Below are 18,141 nucleotides of genomic sequence, written 5' to 3'. Positions count from 1 at the left end.
TAAAAAATCAAGAATAAAATTTAAAAAAGGAAAAAAAGTAGCCGGTACCAGGACTCGAACCAGTGACCCCCGGAGTCCTGGAGTAAGTCTGAAGTAAAAAAGCATTAGCCCTCTCGGCTATGCCGCCGGGTATACACAGTAAAAGTATTTTATACCTTATATAAGCAATCTTCGTAGTTTTGTAAATTTAAACGACAACATAACTCTCAAAATTATTCAATCATTTCACGTTGCAACGCTTTATAATTTTTAGGTTTTCAAATCGTCAAAAGATACATATAATGGCTATATTGGACTATGGTAAATGTTCAGTAATACTGTTTCCTCACAAATAGTATAACTAAAACGAAAATTTGCGAATCTGAAACAACTTTTTTCAATTTTGTCAATTTACCAAACCGTGAAAAGATCCCTTTAAGTTCAAAGGTCAAAAATGGCCATTAATGAGCTTGTTTAATTTTTTTTTTTGATTAATTTAACAATAATTATTCCACCATATTGACTAATGTATTAAGCATGAGCGCGATGATTCTCGATACTGTTAATAATCGAATCAAATAGCGATGCCCGACAAACCACTAAAACAGGTTTGTTCGAAGAACGCACCTATAAATACGGATACTTCGCGTGTGGCCGGTTGACTCATATGTTTTAATTTCCCTTCCATTCTTCTTTTGGTTTTCTGTTTTGTATCTATATGTTTATGACCAGCAATATGTAATAATGTAAAATAAGCCGCGAAGACTCCGCGTAACATCCCGTACTGCGTGTGATGCAGCTAAGAACTGCACAGAAAAAGACATTCGCTATCCTTGATCTCATTCATTGAACTATCAACGCCGTATATTTTTTTTTTAAATATTTCTTGTTCTTCTTATCCGCGCTTATACATGTGTTATAGATAAAGCAATTTTCGTGGTATCGGACAATCAATCTTTTCTTCGTCTGACATGAATCCAAGGAACAAATAACTTGAACGTGAGTCAATGTGTTTGCTTTAAAATGGCACAAATAATTTGGGTCGGTTGAGGCAGTGAAAACAGACTGTTTAAGGCCAAATTATACTTATAATCATAAATTATGCTTATTAAACAGTTATTATGTTATTTTAAATGTTTATTTTTCGAGCCCATGGAACGGCATACTATTTAAAATGTCTAAGCTATTTGTAGGAAAGAGCAAATTATACTTGTTTATATCGACGAGTGTCCCATTAACCGAGAAGCGCGTTTCAAGTTACGTGTTTCAAGGCCTATGTTCAATTCAAGAGGGGTATACACCATTCATCAAACACGCTTAGTTCTGCTGCACCCACATGTCAGAATTTTGTATAAAAAACACAAAGTAGGTGCATTTAATCTATCTGCATGCGTAAATATTGCAAACGCTATAAGTACTCTTGTTGTTGACACATTTCTTTGAATAAGGAACCAATTGGGGTATTGGAACCTTTAAGCCTCGCTCTATGAAAAAAACGGGCTCAGTGCATGTGCGTGAGTTGTCCCAGATTAGCCTGTGAAGTCCGCTCAGGTTAATCAGGGACGATACTTTCCACCATTTTTTATTGATGTTTTCGTTTTTAGGAAGCCTCTTCAGCAAGCAAATCCTGTTTTATTCTATTTTCCCGTCCCTGATTAGCATGTTAGGACTGCACAGGCCAATCTATCTATCTATATATACTGTCTAACCCCCCTTGCGGGTATTATTGACAGGGAATCTGGGATGACACTTAACGCAGATGCATGAAGTCTCGTTTTCATAGAGCGAGTCTCCTTTATTGTAAACTGTCGAACATCTTTTTACTTGATCAGCTGGGACAGGTTAATTATCCCATTTATGCCTAGCGTCTAGAAAAAAAGGCATTGGCAAACAGCGTAGACCTAGATGCGACGCCGCATGATGCGGCGTCTCAACAAGGTCTGCGCTGTTTGCTTAAAGGAATTTTTGTAAGAAATATTGCAAATATAGAAATAAATTTACCAGACATTCCTAATTTTGGAAATAAATTGATCCAATTTAGAAGGATTCCCATCCACTAGGCATAAATGGATTAAATTAATCAAGGATCAAGGTGACTAGTTATGCTAATACATAGTATATGATCGCACAAAGCATTCATTTTAATTAAAACCATCGTACAAACAACTGCTAACGAACAGAAAGTCGGATCGAGTTATGTTTTACAACTGCTAAATTTTGAGTTCTTTGATGTTAAAAGGGATATTTACACAAAAATCTTTGTAAGAGCGTCGCTCTGGAAAAACGGGGTTTAATACGTGGGCGTAAAGTACCACCCTATATAAGACTATGCAGGCAACACAGGCTAATCAATGGAGATACGTTGCCCGTTTTATGGTTCTTTTCGTTTTAGTTTATCTCCGGTTTAAGCGGAAAGTGTCGTCCCTGAATAGCCAGTGAGACGACAATTTACACTCAATCGTTACGCTTTTCCCAGCGCGCGGATATAGAGTATTAGATCAACATACCGGCAACTCATGTAACTGCAGATCTTGTTCCTCTTGAGACAAATGTTCGACGCCGATGTTCAAAACCTGTACGCTTGTATGGTGATGATCCATTTCATAAAGCAAGTTTTCCGAATACATGATCAGTGTACGAGTATAATAGTCCAACACGTTCGTTTTTTCACAGTTGCACAGATCCGTTTATTCATCAACTATTGACATTAAGCGTTTATTCAGTAGCAACTAACAATCACGCGAAACACTTGAATTCTGTTAGGCAATCAACAATACTTCAAGTCATCAAGTTATCACCAAAAACGTGTTAATAGACTGAGCGCTCTGAGCAACTTACATAACATGAACATTTAACGCAGTGAAAAACAATTCAATCACATAGGTCGCTTGTTCTGTCACACTAGCCAGATATCAATAGTTAATAATTAACGCTTTCCATTAACTCTTTAGTATTACAGCAATTATTAGAGCAGAGCGTTGTAGCTATGAGTGACATTTCGACAGACACTTGGGTTTATATACCGATGTTATTAGGTTTTTTGTGTGTGCTATTAATAGACATTTGGAAATCCGTCTACTAGGATACAAATCCCAGATATCGAGCGATTAGAAGCAGAACCATCATATTATTTATGCCTAGTGGACTCTCCCATCATTCAAAATTGGATCAATTTATTTCTAAAATTAGGGATGTCTAGTATATTTATTTCTATATTTTGAATATTTCTTACAGAAATTAATTAAAGCAAACAGCGCAGACCCTGAAGAGACGCCGCATCATGCGGCGTCTCATCTGGGTCTACGCTGTTTGCAAAGGCCTTTTTTCTAGACGCCAGTCATAAATGGGTTAATTCAGTTTCAGTTTATTGGCAATCAGCAAAGAAGTTGCCTTTGGCAATAAACAAACACATGTTTTTTATGGCAAAGACCATCACAAACATCAAATAAGCATAAACAGATATTGCAGAACATTACATAGATACACATATACAAACGATCAGTAGACAGGTAAACTATCAAGGGTGTTTTGTCGTATACATAATGCTTCTTTAACATATTTTGCAAGATTATACATACATTTTGTACTTGAAGTTGACATAAACGAATGAACTTGTTGTACTATTGGCCATGAACATTTGCCTATAAATTTTGATCTTATACAACTGTGTCGTGAGCAACATAACATAAAGTGATATTCAGACTCTACTGTATTTTGGTTACATAATTTACACAACCTATTATTTCTTTCTATATTGTTATACCTTCCTAGTTATATCTCTAAACTATGAGAACATAATCTTAAACAAGTTAATTGATGTCTAAGTTTATCATTTGATATAACATCCAAATACTTTTCAAAGCAAAATTCAGTTTTATATTTACAAAAATGATATATGTTAACGCGGATATTACTGACGTTGTTGAATATGATTCACGCACAATGGTTATATAATATTATTAACAAAATAAAATCGGATAGCGACAATATAGCATGTGGTAATTTATTCAAATTTCGTGACCAGGGAAACTCTCGTCGCCTTCCATAAATCTTTCCCATTTTTTCCCTTTCATGCGAGCCTTATTGTGCCTCCTTTTGAGAAATCTTGGCTTAATGCATGCGCTTATTGTGTCATTCCAGATAAGCCTTTGCAGTTTGCACAGGCTAATCATGGTCGACTCGTCCCGCGGTTATGGATTTTTTTTCTTGCAAATGAAGTCTCTTCTAAACGAAAATCCAGTTGAAGCGGAATTAGCCTGTGTCGTTCCTCATTAGCATGTGTCGTTCCTTATTAGCCTGTATCGTTCCTTATTAGCCTGTGTCGTTCCTTATTAGCCTGTGTCGTTCCTTATTGGCCTGTGTCGTTCCTTATTAGCCTGTATCGTTCCTTATTAGTCTGTTTCGTTCTTTATTAGCCTGTATCGTTCCTTATAAGACTGTGTCGTTCCTTATTAGCCTGTATCGTTCCTTATTAGTCTGTTTCGTTCTTTATTAGCCTATGTCGTTCCTTATAAGACTGTGTCGTTCCTTATTAGCCCGTGTAGTTCCTTAATAGCCTGTGTAGTTCCTTCCTCGTTAGCCTGTGTCGTTCCTTATTAGGATGTGTCGTTCCTTATTAGCCTGTGTCTTTCCTTATTAGACTGTGCGGGCTGCACATGATAATCTGGTGCGATGCTTTACGCACATGCACGAAGCCCTGTTTTCCAAGAACGGGACTAAACTGTCTACAATCCAGGCCAGTGCTTATAACGATACTACGGAATTCCGTAATGACAGCCTACTGTCTACCGCCGACTTCTTACTTCCAACTGCCAATTGTCAACTGTCTACTTCTTACTGCCTACTGTCTACTGCTTACTGGAAATTTTGAAAACTACAATTGATCAATAACAATGGATGGCATATTACAAGAATACTGGTAAAAAAATTTACACCGTTGAGGAGATAAAGACGGTTCTGGCTAGAAAGCATGGTATATCGTTCAGGTACAGTACAAGTATATGGTTATTGGATGTAGAATCTAGATATTGTTGCATTTGACGTTCAATTGAAAGCTTTGATGGCAGAGTACGTTGTATTCTACTACAACTTTGGAATAGATACTGCAATCTCGTAGACTATATAATTGCCACAAATTAAGGATTCAATGAGGTGATAAGTACACACCTGTACATGTATTTTTTATATAAATAATATTGAGCTGTAGTGGGGACTGGAATAAAATAACTGTGTCTTTGCGGGTTGACTCTCAATATATCTTATTTTTGTTACAGTTCTCGACACATTCAGAGACTTCTAAAGACAATTAGCCTGAAAAGAAAGGGTAACGAGTCGCCCAGTGATGACATCGTCGCTGCAATAAAGCAGGGACTTGCTAGTTGAGCTGGCCATGGTATTGGCATTAGATCAATGAAGTACAGACTTCAGAAGGAACATCATATACACGTATCAAGGTGGGCTGAACGATGGAGAAGTTATGTCGCCAACGTTGTTTATTATATATATTTCGAACAAATACCAACGGCTCTAATGTTTGAAGGGGAAAAGTGTTATAAAATACTTTGCGATCATGTATCCATTTATCAGATACGTGTTGCTTCTCCTGCATTTAATTATTAACATCACACACATGTATTTCTCGATTTTAGAGACTCTAATATAGGCTGTGGATCACATTGTGTTGCGTTTGCTCCAACAAAGTACATGCACGTACTATTACATGACATGGTGCTAGAGGACGTGAGTAGTGTTGCATTTTCCACTGCTACTCATGAACAGACTCATTAAACCGAGCCTGAAATGTTCTGTTTTGGGCTGTTTTTCTTGTTTTCGGAGGATCAAACCTTTACAGAAATTGACAGATAAACATATTTATTTTCAGACAATCCGTGAATGATGTTTTGAAAATTCTAACTTTAGCATCGCTGCAAGAAAGACAGCCTGGAAGATTAACGGGAAGGCTCTATTCGGTTCGGGGTCCAAATCACATAATTATGGCACTGCGATGATTATGATACTCTTAGCCGTTTGGAATATGTATACATGGGGTGATTGACGGTTGGTCTAGAAAACTTATTTGGCTGGTTGCAGGTCGCACAAACAATGACCCAAATGTCATTTGTTCCTACTACTTAATGGGTGTTCGAGAGCTTGGTTTTATACCGCGCACTTTAAGATAAGATTCCGGAACTGAAAACGTTGTAATTGCTGACGTCCATCAATTGCTGAGACAAGACTATAAAATTGAATGATTTTACAAGTAAGTCAGTTATTTAAGGGAAGTCTGTTTATAATAAACGAATCGAGCGATTTTGAAGTAACTGAGTCATGACCTACACCAGATCATGCATAGATATATTCAAAGACACGAGTGACAGTGGGGTTAGTAGCGCCGTTAAATGACGCATCGCCGTTATATCTCGCAGGCTACGAGATTTGTCGCGACGTTGACGATAAATGTCGCAAGGAACGATAAATGTCGCAAATTCTACTGACGATATCAATCTGAACGCGTCGGACTGTGGGCTACCACACCATCTCTCTGATGTACGAAGGCGGCCGTCATATTGGATTTGGAACTACTTTTGAAAACAAGATGGCGGCTCTCACGGTTCAAACCTGACGTAAAGAAGAAAAATTAAAATGTGTTGTTTGTAGCTCGTCTGTTTCAAGATTACATTCTTTAAATAATAATTAGTGTAGATCTGTGAATTACCACAACATAATTACAAAATTTAAAGATGCTAGTGTTGACATTGAGTACTCCTATGAATTAGTCAATATAAATTGCCGCCATAGATGATAGTCTTGATGATTTCTGCTTTGGCAGACTCTTGGCTCAGATTTATTCAGAATGCGAATTATTTTAGCTATCCTATAAATATGAGGTCGATACATGTATACATCGGTAGATTACGTCTAATTATTTGGCCGATGACATTGAGTTAATTTTAAAGCAGCCTTTTCACGATTTGTTAAATTGAGAGAATTTAAAATCATTGTTTCAGATTCGCAAATTTTGGTTTTAGTTATGATATTTGCGAGGAAACAGTAATACTGAACATTTACCATGCTTTAAAATAGCCATTAAATGCATCTTTTGATGATTTAAAAGCCTGAAAATTATAAAGCGTTGCAACGCGAAGCTATTGAATACTTTGGAGAGTTCTGTTGTTGTCGTTATATTTTGTGAAGCTATGAAGATTGCCTATATATAGTATAAAATACATCCTTCATTCAATGAGCACGGATGGTCTAGTGGTCTTAATGGTAGACTTTAAATCCAGGACTCCAGGGGTCAGTGGTTCGAGCCCTGATGTGGGTTACTTTTTTTCCTTATTTTAATTTTATTCTGGATTTTTGTTTTGATCCATATATAAATATAATGCATTTAAAGACAAACTTTAATACATGCCAAATCTGTGAAAGGCACTTTTAAATAGACTGTTTTCAGTTATATTTTGTGACACTACGAGGATTGCTTTCATAAAGTATAAAATACATCACTCATTGTATGAGCATGGATGGCTGAATGGTCTAAGCGGTAGACGTTTACTCCAGGGGTCAATGGTTCGAGCCCAGTTGAGGGTTACTTTTTTATTTTATTTAAATTTATTCTTGTTTTTTATTGGAGCTTTTTTACCTTAGTTTACCTTTCATCATGACCAGTAAAATTCATATAAAAATTCCTGCCAGTAGGTCCCAAATGAGTAAATCCGAATTGTACTTTGGCTTATAATAAAAAAAATCACTGTAAACAATGGATGCATATCATTTGAACATAAATATGAAGATATTGTAAAGTACATGTAAATTACAATAAATTAAAAACTGTCATGATTAAAAACATTCCCTAAACATTACACCAAAACGTTTTTCTCAGTTTAAGAAGCATTATAGCATTAATCACATGTCTCTAAAAGAAGCTAGGTCTATTGTTTACATGCCGTAATGGTCACACTAAACACTACAAAAACACACAAAGTGTAGCAAAGGTACACAAAGTCAAACACATGCACGCAAAGTCCAATAAACCAGATAGCAGATTATTAAAACCGATCGTACAACTTAGAAAATATTGAACATGCTAATGTAGTTTTTCAGCATCTTACTTTCAGATGGATCTTTTATCGTGTATTCATTATTATGACTACAATATTAAGATGTAGACCTTATATATATGCACTTCATTTTCAGATCTGTAGTTTAAGACGTTACATGTTTGTATTTAAACATATGCAACGCGAAGCTATTGAATAATTTGGAGAGTTCTGTTGTTGTCGTTATATTTTGTGAAGCTATGAAGATTGCCTATATATAGTATAAAATACATCCTTCATTCAATGAGCACGGATGGTCTAGTGGTCTTAATGGTAGACTTTAAATCCAGGACTCCAGGGGTCAGTGGTTCGAGCCCTGATGAGGGTTACTTTTTTTCCTTATTTTAATTTTATTCTGGATTTTTGTTTTGATCCATATATAAATATAATGCATTTAAAGACAAACTTTAATACATGCCAAATCTGTGAAAGGCATTTTTAAATGGACTGTTTTCATTATATTTTGTGACACTACGAGGATTGCTTTCATAAAGTATAAAATACATCACTCATTGTATGAGCATGGATGGCTGATTGGTCTAAGCGGTAGACGTTTACTCCAGGGGTCAATGGTTCGAGCCCAGTTGAGGGTTACTTTTTTATTTTATTTAAATTTATTCTTGTTTTTTATTGGAGCTTTTTTACCTTAGTTTACCTTTAATCATGACCAGTAAAATTCATATAAAAATTCCCTCCAGTAGGTCCCAAATGAGTAAATCCGAATTGTACTTTGGCTTATAATAAAAAAAATCACTGTAAACAATGGATGCATATCATTTGAACAGAAATATGAAGATATTGTAAAGTACATGTAAATTACAATAAATTAAAAACTGTCATAATTAAAAACATTCCCTAAACATTACACCAAAACGTTTTTCCTTAGTTTAAGAAGCATTATAGCATTAATCACATGTCTCTAAAAGAAGCTAGGTCTATTGTTTACATGCCGTAATGGTCACACTTAACACTACAAAAACACACAAAGTGTAGCAAAGGTACACAAAGTCAAACACATGCACGCAAAGTCCAATAAACCCAATGTAACTTTTGGATTGCCTTTGTTATAACTTGCCTGGAATTATATTAAAACTACTGTAGACCAAATAAAACAGTTATTTATGTTAAAATCGTTGTTCCTCCTAAATATATTCCCCTAATAGTCTTAAATTTATTGAATAAAGGATACACTGGTAAACGTGTTTGTGTTTTGATCTGACTTTGCTTGTCTTTGTAGCCTTTGCTAGACTGTGTGTGACCTTGCAGTGTTTAGTGAGACCCACTCTTATAAGTTATATATATATATAAGTTATATAAATTTGTAAACAGCATAGTTATACACGTCAACGTATCAAGTAAAAAAATGTAATAATTTATACTCATGTTTGTCTATTTCAAGATTTAGTTCACTGATACATGTATATTAATTAAATGTGTAATAACTATTAATCGCTTCAAGTCAATCAAGTGGCATAATAATCACTCAGTTGTGTATTGCGCATCAGACCCAAGAAAGAATCGACGATTGCTGAAGAACTTTTTATTTCAAGATGGTGAGCATAATTAATGGTAGATTTCACCAAGCGCATATTATATCTAGTTCTGCGGGTTATTAATAGCTTTTGCTGCCATTTTGTTTATCGGTTGCAATTTAGTTCAAACATCCATATGCCAAACGATTGACCGCCCACGATGTTGACCTAATTCTTGATAATGGACATTTTATGAGAAAATTTTCGCGTCATATAATTGTATTGTTACCATTGGGACAGACCTCGTACATAAACAGTTATCTGAATATTTGTTTCGATTTAGTTGTTGCAGTTTCTTACCGCCTCACTGTCATATGTACCAACACATGTACTCACAGATGTAAATAAGCAAACACATTTTCAACGAGTTGTTAGGTTATGTGTCCAGATTTGTATGGGGATCAATAATCTATTGAAATAAAAAAGGCATTTAATTGTTTCTATAACGAAAAAGTGGTTTTAAATAATCTTTTTCTGATTTCAGGTTCAGTGCTGGTGGAAAACACGAGTTCCTGATCCAGAGCAGCTTTAAAGGCGAGCCCTTATGATACATATCATAATCAATGTGACATCTGCCTTAAAAAATAGATGGAGAATAAATTGCTTTAAAAAAGCTTCAAACGTGAATTTACACATTTTGTGTCAAGACTTAATTAAATAATTAATATAGTTGACAGAAATAATTGTAACCAATATTATTGCTGTTAATTGGAACGAAGCTAGTCAACTCGTACCTCAGTCAACACGTTCCTTCGGGCAACTCGTACTCGATTTGGTTAACTCGTACCTGAATTTTGGTCAACACGTACCCCCACTAGTCAACTCGTACCCGATTTGGTCAACACGTACCCTCCTAAAAATTATTTATATATATCAAAGACGTGAAATATGTTTGTTTGTTTTTCATGCTTTTGATATACATATAGGTTATATATTTTTTTGCTTTTTGGGGATTTTTTTTCAAAAGTTTCTGATGAGTGTAAGGCAATTATGTGCGACGAATATAAAAGATGGCAACACAGACACTGCAAATCTGGTTTGTAATCACTTTATAATGTTTTAATGAGTTTCATTCGAGAAACGGACTTACACGGAAGCGTATGGAAGCGTAAAAATGAGGAATACAAGCATATTTTTTTATAACTGACGGTATTTACATTTATATAATATATAGCGTAAATGCTCATTAAATCCCTTTTGTTTTAAGTGAATAATTTTGATTATTCTCGAGTAATGGAACAATTTGTTAGTTGAACTGTTTCAACAAGTTTATGCTGTTATATAAAAATTTGTAATATATGTGTCCAATAAAATCTTATTAAAACATCTAAATTCTCATTAAACCCGTTTGTTTTTACTCAATAATCTTAAGTATTCTCCGGTAATGGAACAATTTGTTTGTTGAATTGTGTGAACAAATTTATGTTATTATACAAAAATGTATAATATATGTGTCCAATAAAATCTTATTAAAACATCTAAATACTCGATAACCCGTTTGTTTTTACTCAAAGGTGTTCTTTCTTTTTACAAAGGTACAAAGGTGCAGATAAAATCAATTTAGATATCAGCGACCCGTATCGAGTAATGTGTTATTCAATATTTACCACAGATGCAGATTAGTTAATTACGATATTAACGAGCCATGTCAAGTAGGTGTGAATAAGTATTTTAGGTGCTGATTAATTGATTAAATCATTGACTACTCAAGTTTCGGACGAACCACAATTCGATGCAAAATTTGTTAATATTTAAGTATTTTGTATGTATGTTGTGTTTTATGCTTTACTATAATTTCATAATAAAAATAAATCATATCGTTACTGTCGTTTTTTTTTTTAATTTTAATTTTAGTTAATGTTATCTTACTTAATCCTAAAGACAACCTGTTATGTTAGTCTATGCCAAAATATAACTTTATTTGTCAACTTGTACCTGCAACAAACTTAAAAAATCTAATGTATGCAAACACCCATCACACATTTTTTCATAAATAACACAAAATTAAAAAGGTACGAGTTGACCAACCAGAAAAATGACTAAAGTACGAGTTAACCAAATCGGGTACGAGTTGACTAAGGTACGTGTTGACTTAGGTACGAGTTGACTGGAAACCGTTTTTTACAGTGGTGAAACAAGAATTGTAGTTTGAACACAACCGTCTGTGTTCTACTTGAGTGTGTTACATTTGGAACGCTGATTAAATGTGAATCGAGGCGTATAGCGATATTTTGTCTCGTTACTTTTCTTTTGCGTGGAATTCTTAAGGACTATTTCGATTTACGTAAACAGGAAAGATCACAATAAATATTACTACGCAATGTAAGATTCAGTTAATTAAATGTGTTTTTGCTTTTATTTTAGGTATAAATTAAATAAAACAATATTGTAGGATAAATAGAATACTATGTTAGTGTGATTGTGTACTTAAATTTATCCCACTCGTGTCAGAAAGGCCTACAAGGCTCGGCAAGCCTCGCCATGTAAACCTTTCTTCACTCCTGGGATAAATTTAAGTACACAATCACACTAACATAGTATTCTCTATACCCCCTAAACTTTGTTTGTGGGGGTATAACAAGAGATGTTTGTAAAACAGTGATCCCTCCACTCCCAACCCCCACATATTCATGACATTTTATGGGATCTTTATCCTAAAGTTATTATTCATCCTGCACAGGAATTCAGTACATTGTTAAATATGTTACTGCATAATAAGTTGCATGACTGTATGTCAATGCAATATGTTCATAGTGTGTGCAAATTTGTTATGGTATAGGACCGTTCTATTGCATTTTTAGACTGTTATAAATAATACAGTTAATATTCAGACAAGCTGCTTGATGAGCAGATTTAACATGGACCTTTAAGTGTGACTTTTACCTTTGAGGTAGGGAGACGCGTGTTACATGATTCATGCATTCTCTTATGTTTTTGTATGAGTTCAGTTATTTTCAAATTGAATAGTGATAAAAAAAGTTAGATCTAAGTGTTGTAATCAGTAAATCAAACATCGTACACATATTGTCAACATTTTGACCAAAGTTTATCAATTTTTTAATCAAAATATGGCCTCTAGAGTAGAAACATGCTTACAGTTAATGATGCACACCAAACATTACCCATTGTACGAAGACACACATAGCTTGATAACAATTGCTAACCTTGAAAACATTGTGCTTATGTTCACTGAGAAACAGACAAAGGGCCATAATTCAGACAAACATGGCTGCATCCATCATTATGTCTTCATTAATGATAATATTTTTATAAAATGCATTCAGATATGAAAGTTTAACCGATATCCACCAAGCAGTTACAGAGAAATTGAAAACAAACAAGTTTGGGACTGTATAGTCTACAGTGGACAAACAGAAAATAGACCAAAGCTTGTCACGGCAAAAATTGTTTTCCATGATCCATCTACAGATTCAGTTCATTTGACTATGAATGTTTGATTAAGATCGACACAGTGTATAAAATTGATGAGACAGAACTTCACATTGGTGCCCTTAACTAAAAACACTATATCAGCTCCAATAAATCCCTTTCAACGTATATCATGAATTGCTCGAAGAATAGTCATTTTGAATAATTGCTTTTGTCGGGTATGATTTAGTATTACATAAATGTATTTTTCTCCGTTCTCTCACAGTGTTTCTCGCTTACAGGCTAGAGTCTAATTAATAAACAGTTAACATGGATAAATATCTGAAATTTAAAGAATACACACCAACAAGAAACAATTTCGGTATACGCCTCTATTACATGCTTTTGTAAAAATACTTTTAATGACTGGCTAAGGCGCCTTCTAGGCTATTCAACACATGTGTTCTTTGAAAGGAAACATGCAATATATCATCCATCATAAATTTATGTTGGAAAATATGTTTCATCACATCTATTAACTTGTTCACAATTTAAACATTGATAATAAAGAAAAAAATCCGGCTTTTGCCAAAGAGTTATTTCAGTTTGATACCGCACATGTAGTATTATGTCACCAAATCTGCTAAATACACACCTTGTTTGTAGCTAATATTACGAACATTTACATATCAGCAAATAAATCTAGACATGGCCCATTGAAGCATGCAATCTGAGTAGGATTTACCAAAATAATTGGTTTAAACACGCACTGCAGATGCCACCATCTGTATGGCAGATATGTACAACACGCTCTCTTGCGAGATAAATCAAATCGTTTGCAATGCTTTACATACCTAGGGGTACTCAAATGAAGATTATTACAGAATATATGTGCACATTGCGTTAAACTACATTCAGCAAAGTCATTTTTATGAAGCGATATTAAAAATGGCGTGTTCTATAGCCCTATTATATTTTAAATACCAATCCTTTAAATACTCCACTATTGTTGAACAAAATATTTGCATGATGTTACAGTTGATATAAAATATATATGTCATAGACAGCAATGCACCCATAACATGTGTTTTGACACATACACAAAGTTTGTAAACAAAATTAAGGGTAATCATACATACAGTCAATCTTGTATTTATAGACCACTCAAGGTCAGTAACCAAAAGCCGTCTCTTAATAAAAAAATCTTAAAAAATGTTAATAAAAAACGACCATTCTGCAAAACAGTAAAATCATCATCATGAACAAATCCATACACTAATTCTATGACACCAATATCTTGTTTAGCATTTACATTATATTGAATAAACCAGATATTAGTGCAGTCAAAATATCATTAGCTTGTAATTTGACTAGTTATAATCTAACAAAACACCGTTGCCGTTATTGACAACAAATGTGTTTAAGAATGTGTAAACACATTTTTTGGAAATGTCATGGAAGTTGGTATATCGGAACTACTTGGCCTTTCGTGGAAAGAGAAATAAATTTATTCATTGGTTCCAGGCTTAGGCAGATTAATAACGATTACAACTCGTAACTGAACATGCACGAATCACAAGTTCAATATCAGCGCATCAGGCAGTGCATTTACTCTTTACCTCAACCTTCGCTCTCTGTGAAAGATTTAAAGGCAGAAATTTGAACGTGCTGAATGTCAACACATTTTCCAAGTTTACAACTCAAGTGGTTACTAATTACAAGACTTGGATTTAAAATACACACAAATCTGTGGTCGCTGGTTTCTTAAGACAAAAGGCGCGTATAACAATATCAAAATAGAGCGCACACGCACGTGGGGAATTCAATGTGGTCTCACAAAGGTCGCTTAATTCAAGTGGTCGCATCCACAAGATTTATTAAACTTTTTTTATTATTAACTAATTGAAAAGCCAAACGCAAGCTGTATTACGCACATAGTATACTCATGACCTGATGTAAGTTGGACCTTAACGATTAATTTAATGACACGGGGGTTGCACACCACACAATAGTGATCAATGTATGGTATCTTAATTCAACACGCACCATACAATAGTTATCATAAATTGCATCTTAATTCAACACGCACAATACAATAGTGATCATTAATTGCATCTTAATTCAACACGCATGAGTATTACCGACTTGAACATACAGTAATAACCATCTGCACTGCAGCCATATTGAACATACAGTAACAACCATCTGCACTGCAGCCATATTGACTTGAATATACAGTAACAACCATCTGCACTGCAGCCATATTTGACATACAGTAACAACCATCTGCATTGCAGCCATATTTGACAAACAGTAACAACCATCTGGACTGCAGCCATATTGAACATAAAGAAACAACCATCTGCACTGCAGCCATATTTGACGTACAGTAACAACCCTCTGCACTGCAGCCATATTGAACATACAGTAACAACCATCTGCACTGCAGCCATATTGATCATACAGTAACAACCATCTGCACTGCAGCCATATTGATCATACAGTAACAACCATCTGCACTGCAGCCATATTGATCATACAGTAACAACCATCTGCACTGCAGCCATATTTAACATATTTGACAGTTGTTGCTTTTGGCTAATGACATCAAGACAGTGATGATCATATGTGAAAAGTTATTTAAGATTTCAATGTATAAAATATAATTATACAAGCCGGACATGGTGTATAATGCCCATACTTAAAGAGTTTTTTTTCCACAGATTGTCTCAAAGACAATTTAAACTTTCTGTAACAGATTGAAAAACTAAAATGACACTATAAATAAGGTAGTGAACTTCGAGATCAGAGTCCACGGGGCACTTGCAACTTACGAATGAGTGTATTATTTCAGTAACTGCAACAAGCCATTCTTAAGATCAAAGCAGGATGGAATCGTATCAATGCATAACAGGCAACTACTTTTTAATTTGAAATTTGGAGGTTACAACCTGCGCGCTATGCAACCTATGGTATTCGAGATCGAGTGTTATTCGATTCACTATTTAATAGATAATTCAACTTTTGCCAAACAATCATCAATTTAACCAGTATTTGTTGGTATTGATTACTGCAACCAACGAAAATTCATCATTAAGGCTGATCATTAAATAACACCTTTACAATAAATCACTGAATATACCGTACAGCAAAAGCGGAACAAACATAGTTTGCGATCCGCGGAGTCAAGTCGATGCCGAGTCGGCTGGTGAAGCCGCGTCATTATGCGGCGGCATATCGCATGTCGCCGGGATGCTTCGCATCTGTCCGCTGAAGCTACTCATTACCCGATAATTCCATATATTCCAGTATTAAGGCAAATTGTGGTAAATATTTACGATAAACGTTCTCGTGAATTTCAAGAAATACAAACATTCGCCATTTTTCTTAAGCGTCAAATAAATTTTGGCATTTGTTTCAATTTAAAGATGCAGTGGTTTTTTCACCGTTTTGGGAATGGGGACGGGTCCCTTTTGATTGGGAAAATTCACGGCGTTTTGACTCAAATTGGGAAATAAGGGTAATTTTTAACTCCCATCTAGGAAAAATATATACTTTTTTCCATTGGGAATGGGTCCGGTTACCTGACCCGATTTTGGAAGAAAAAAAACCCCACTGAGATGTGATGAAAAAATGTCCTTTCAGGGCGGGTGTTTTTCAAATGAACACGCGTAAATCGCCGGACGTCAGTAAGACCGGTGTGTACACAATGCCCAATCTTTCCATGCGATGATCTACATGTCGGCATAATTTTCGCGCGCTTTTTATTGCGACAAAGGATTAAGCACTGTTTATTTGACGCTTTAAGTAAATCGTCAATGTCGCGTTAGCATTAAAATTCGGACGCATGTTTCGGATAATGAATTGAGAATCGAACAAAACATTTACAGTCGTTCGTAATTAATAACGATAATTTGTTTAGGCGCATTACGTTTTGAATATATTTGAGGACATGATATTATATAAATAGTCTATAAATAGTCTTTTGCTATGATATGACCATAAATCAGCTTTCCCAGTCATATTTGGGACTAGAAGATGGTATTTCATTGTTTACCTATGAAAGGTAAGAAGAAATTGAAGCAGCATTTTATAATATAAATTTAAAAATGCACTCAAACATGCACTTAAAACAATTGTAATTCTTATCATATTAATTATTCTTCATTTTTCTCAATTGTATGGTTTAGCGGCTATTTTTTCCAATTTCATGGTTTATCATGCTCATTTTCCGAATCCTCAAGGCACTGGCTTTAACAAACTGTCTAAACATGTACATATATATCAAAATCGCTTTTATGAGTGATTATGGGTGATAAAAATCTAACATGTTATATCATAAATCTATATTGTTTGTATTGTGTAGGGCTGTAACGATACATTCGAATATTCGAATGATTCGAATACGGCTGTGGACGAATCGTATTCGTTATTCGCCACCTCCCGAACCGAATATTAGACGAAAACAAACAACGTGGTTTCGAGTTTGAAAGTTTAATCATATTATCTTACCTTACAAATGAAGGTTCATACAATAAACCCCTATATTTAAATGTTCTTCTCCTTATTCCGGCGTAGTTCATCATGTTTACCTCACCGACTATGTAACACAGTGAGATTATCAAAAAAAAAACGAAGCTAGTCAACTCGTACCTAAGTCAACACGTACCTTCGGTCAACTCGTACCCGATTTGGTTAACTCGTACCCGATTTTTAGTCAACACGTACCCCCACTAGTCAACTCGTACCCGATTTGGTCAACACGTACCCTCCTAAAAATTATTTATATATACAATGTATCAAAAACTTGAAATAATAAATTATGTTTTTTATATGTTTTGGTATGAATATAGGTTATAATTTGTTCTTGATTTTTTTTCAAAAGTAGACAAGTTCATTATTTTTCACACGTGTATATTATAAACGACGTGTTTGTATTGCCTACAACTGATACGTAATGTAATTGTCGGCGTTTTGTTTGATAAAATGTTGACTAATAACACCTTTATGACAATAGGACCGTCGGCGATTTGTTAAACAAATTGTTTGTCGTGCATCTAAAATGACACGCGCGGTAGTTGTCGGCATTTTCTTTGATGATATGTTTGATTGAAAACACCTCATGAAGGCATAACCAATTAAAGGTATGATCCCCGTTGAAG

At 34.8% G+C, this 18,141-nt stretch overlaps 1 protein-coding gene across 9 annotated transcripts in view; it reads right to left on the bottom strand.

Moving 5' to 3' along the window:
• LOC127874001 (uncharacterized) overlaps positions 1-2,974 on the bottom strand; it is a 62,315-nt gene extending 59,341 nt beyond the window's left edge. For all 9 annotated transcript variants that reach the window (XR_008046489.1, XM_052418107.1, XM_052418103.1 and 6 more), the window contains exon 1: positions 2,487-2,974. Coding sequence is in view for 8 of the 9 variants with exons in the window: in XM_052418107.1 (XP_052274067.1) it covers positions 2,487-2,606 (120 nt within the window). In the remaining variant the exon portion in view is untranslated. The remainder of the gene's footprint in view (positions 1-2,486) is intronic.
• Positions 2,975-18,141: the final 15,167 nt, after the last annotated feature.

This window comes from Dreissena polymorpha, chromosome 3 (assembly GCF_020536995.1).
Source record: "Dreissena polymorpha isolate Duluth1 chromosome 3, UMN_Dpol_1.0, whole genome shotgun sequence".
NCBI classification, from domain to species: domain Eukaryota; kingdom Metazoa; phylum Mollusca; class Bivalvia; order Myida; family Dreissenidae; genus Dreissena; species Dreissena polymorpha.
This window is presented reverse-complemented; position numbering and strand designations above follow the sequence as displayed.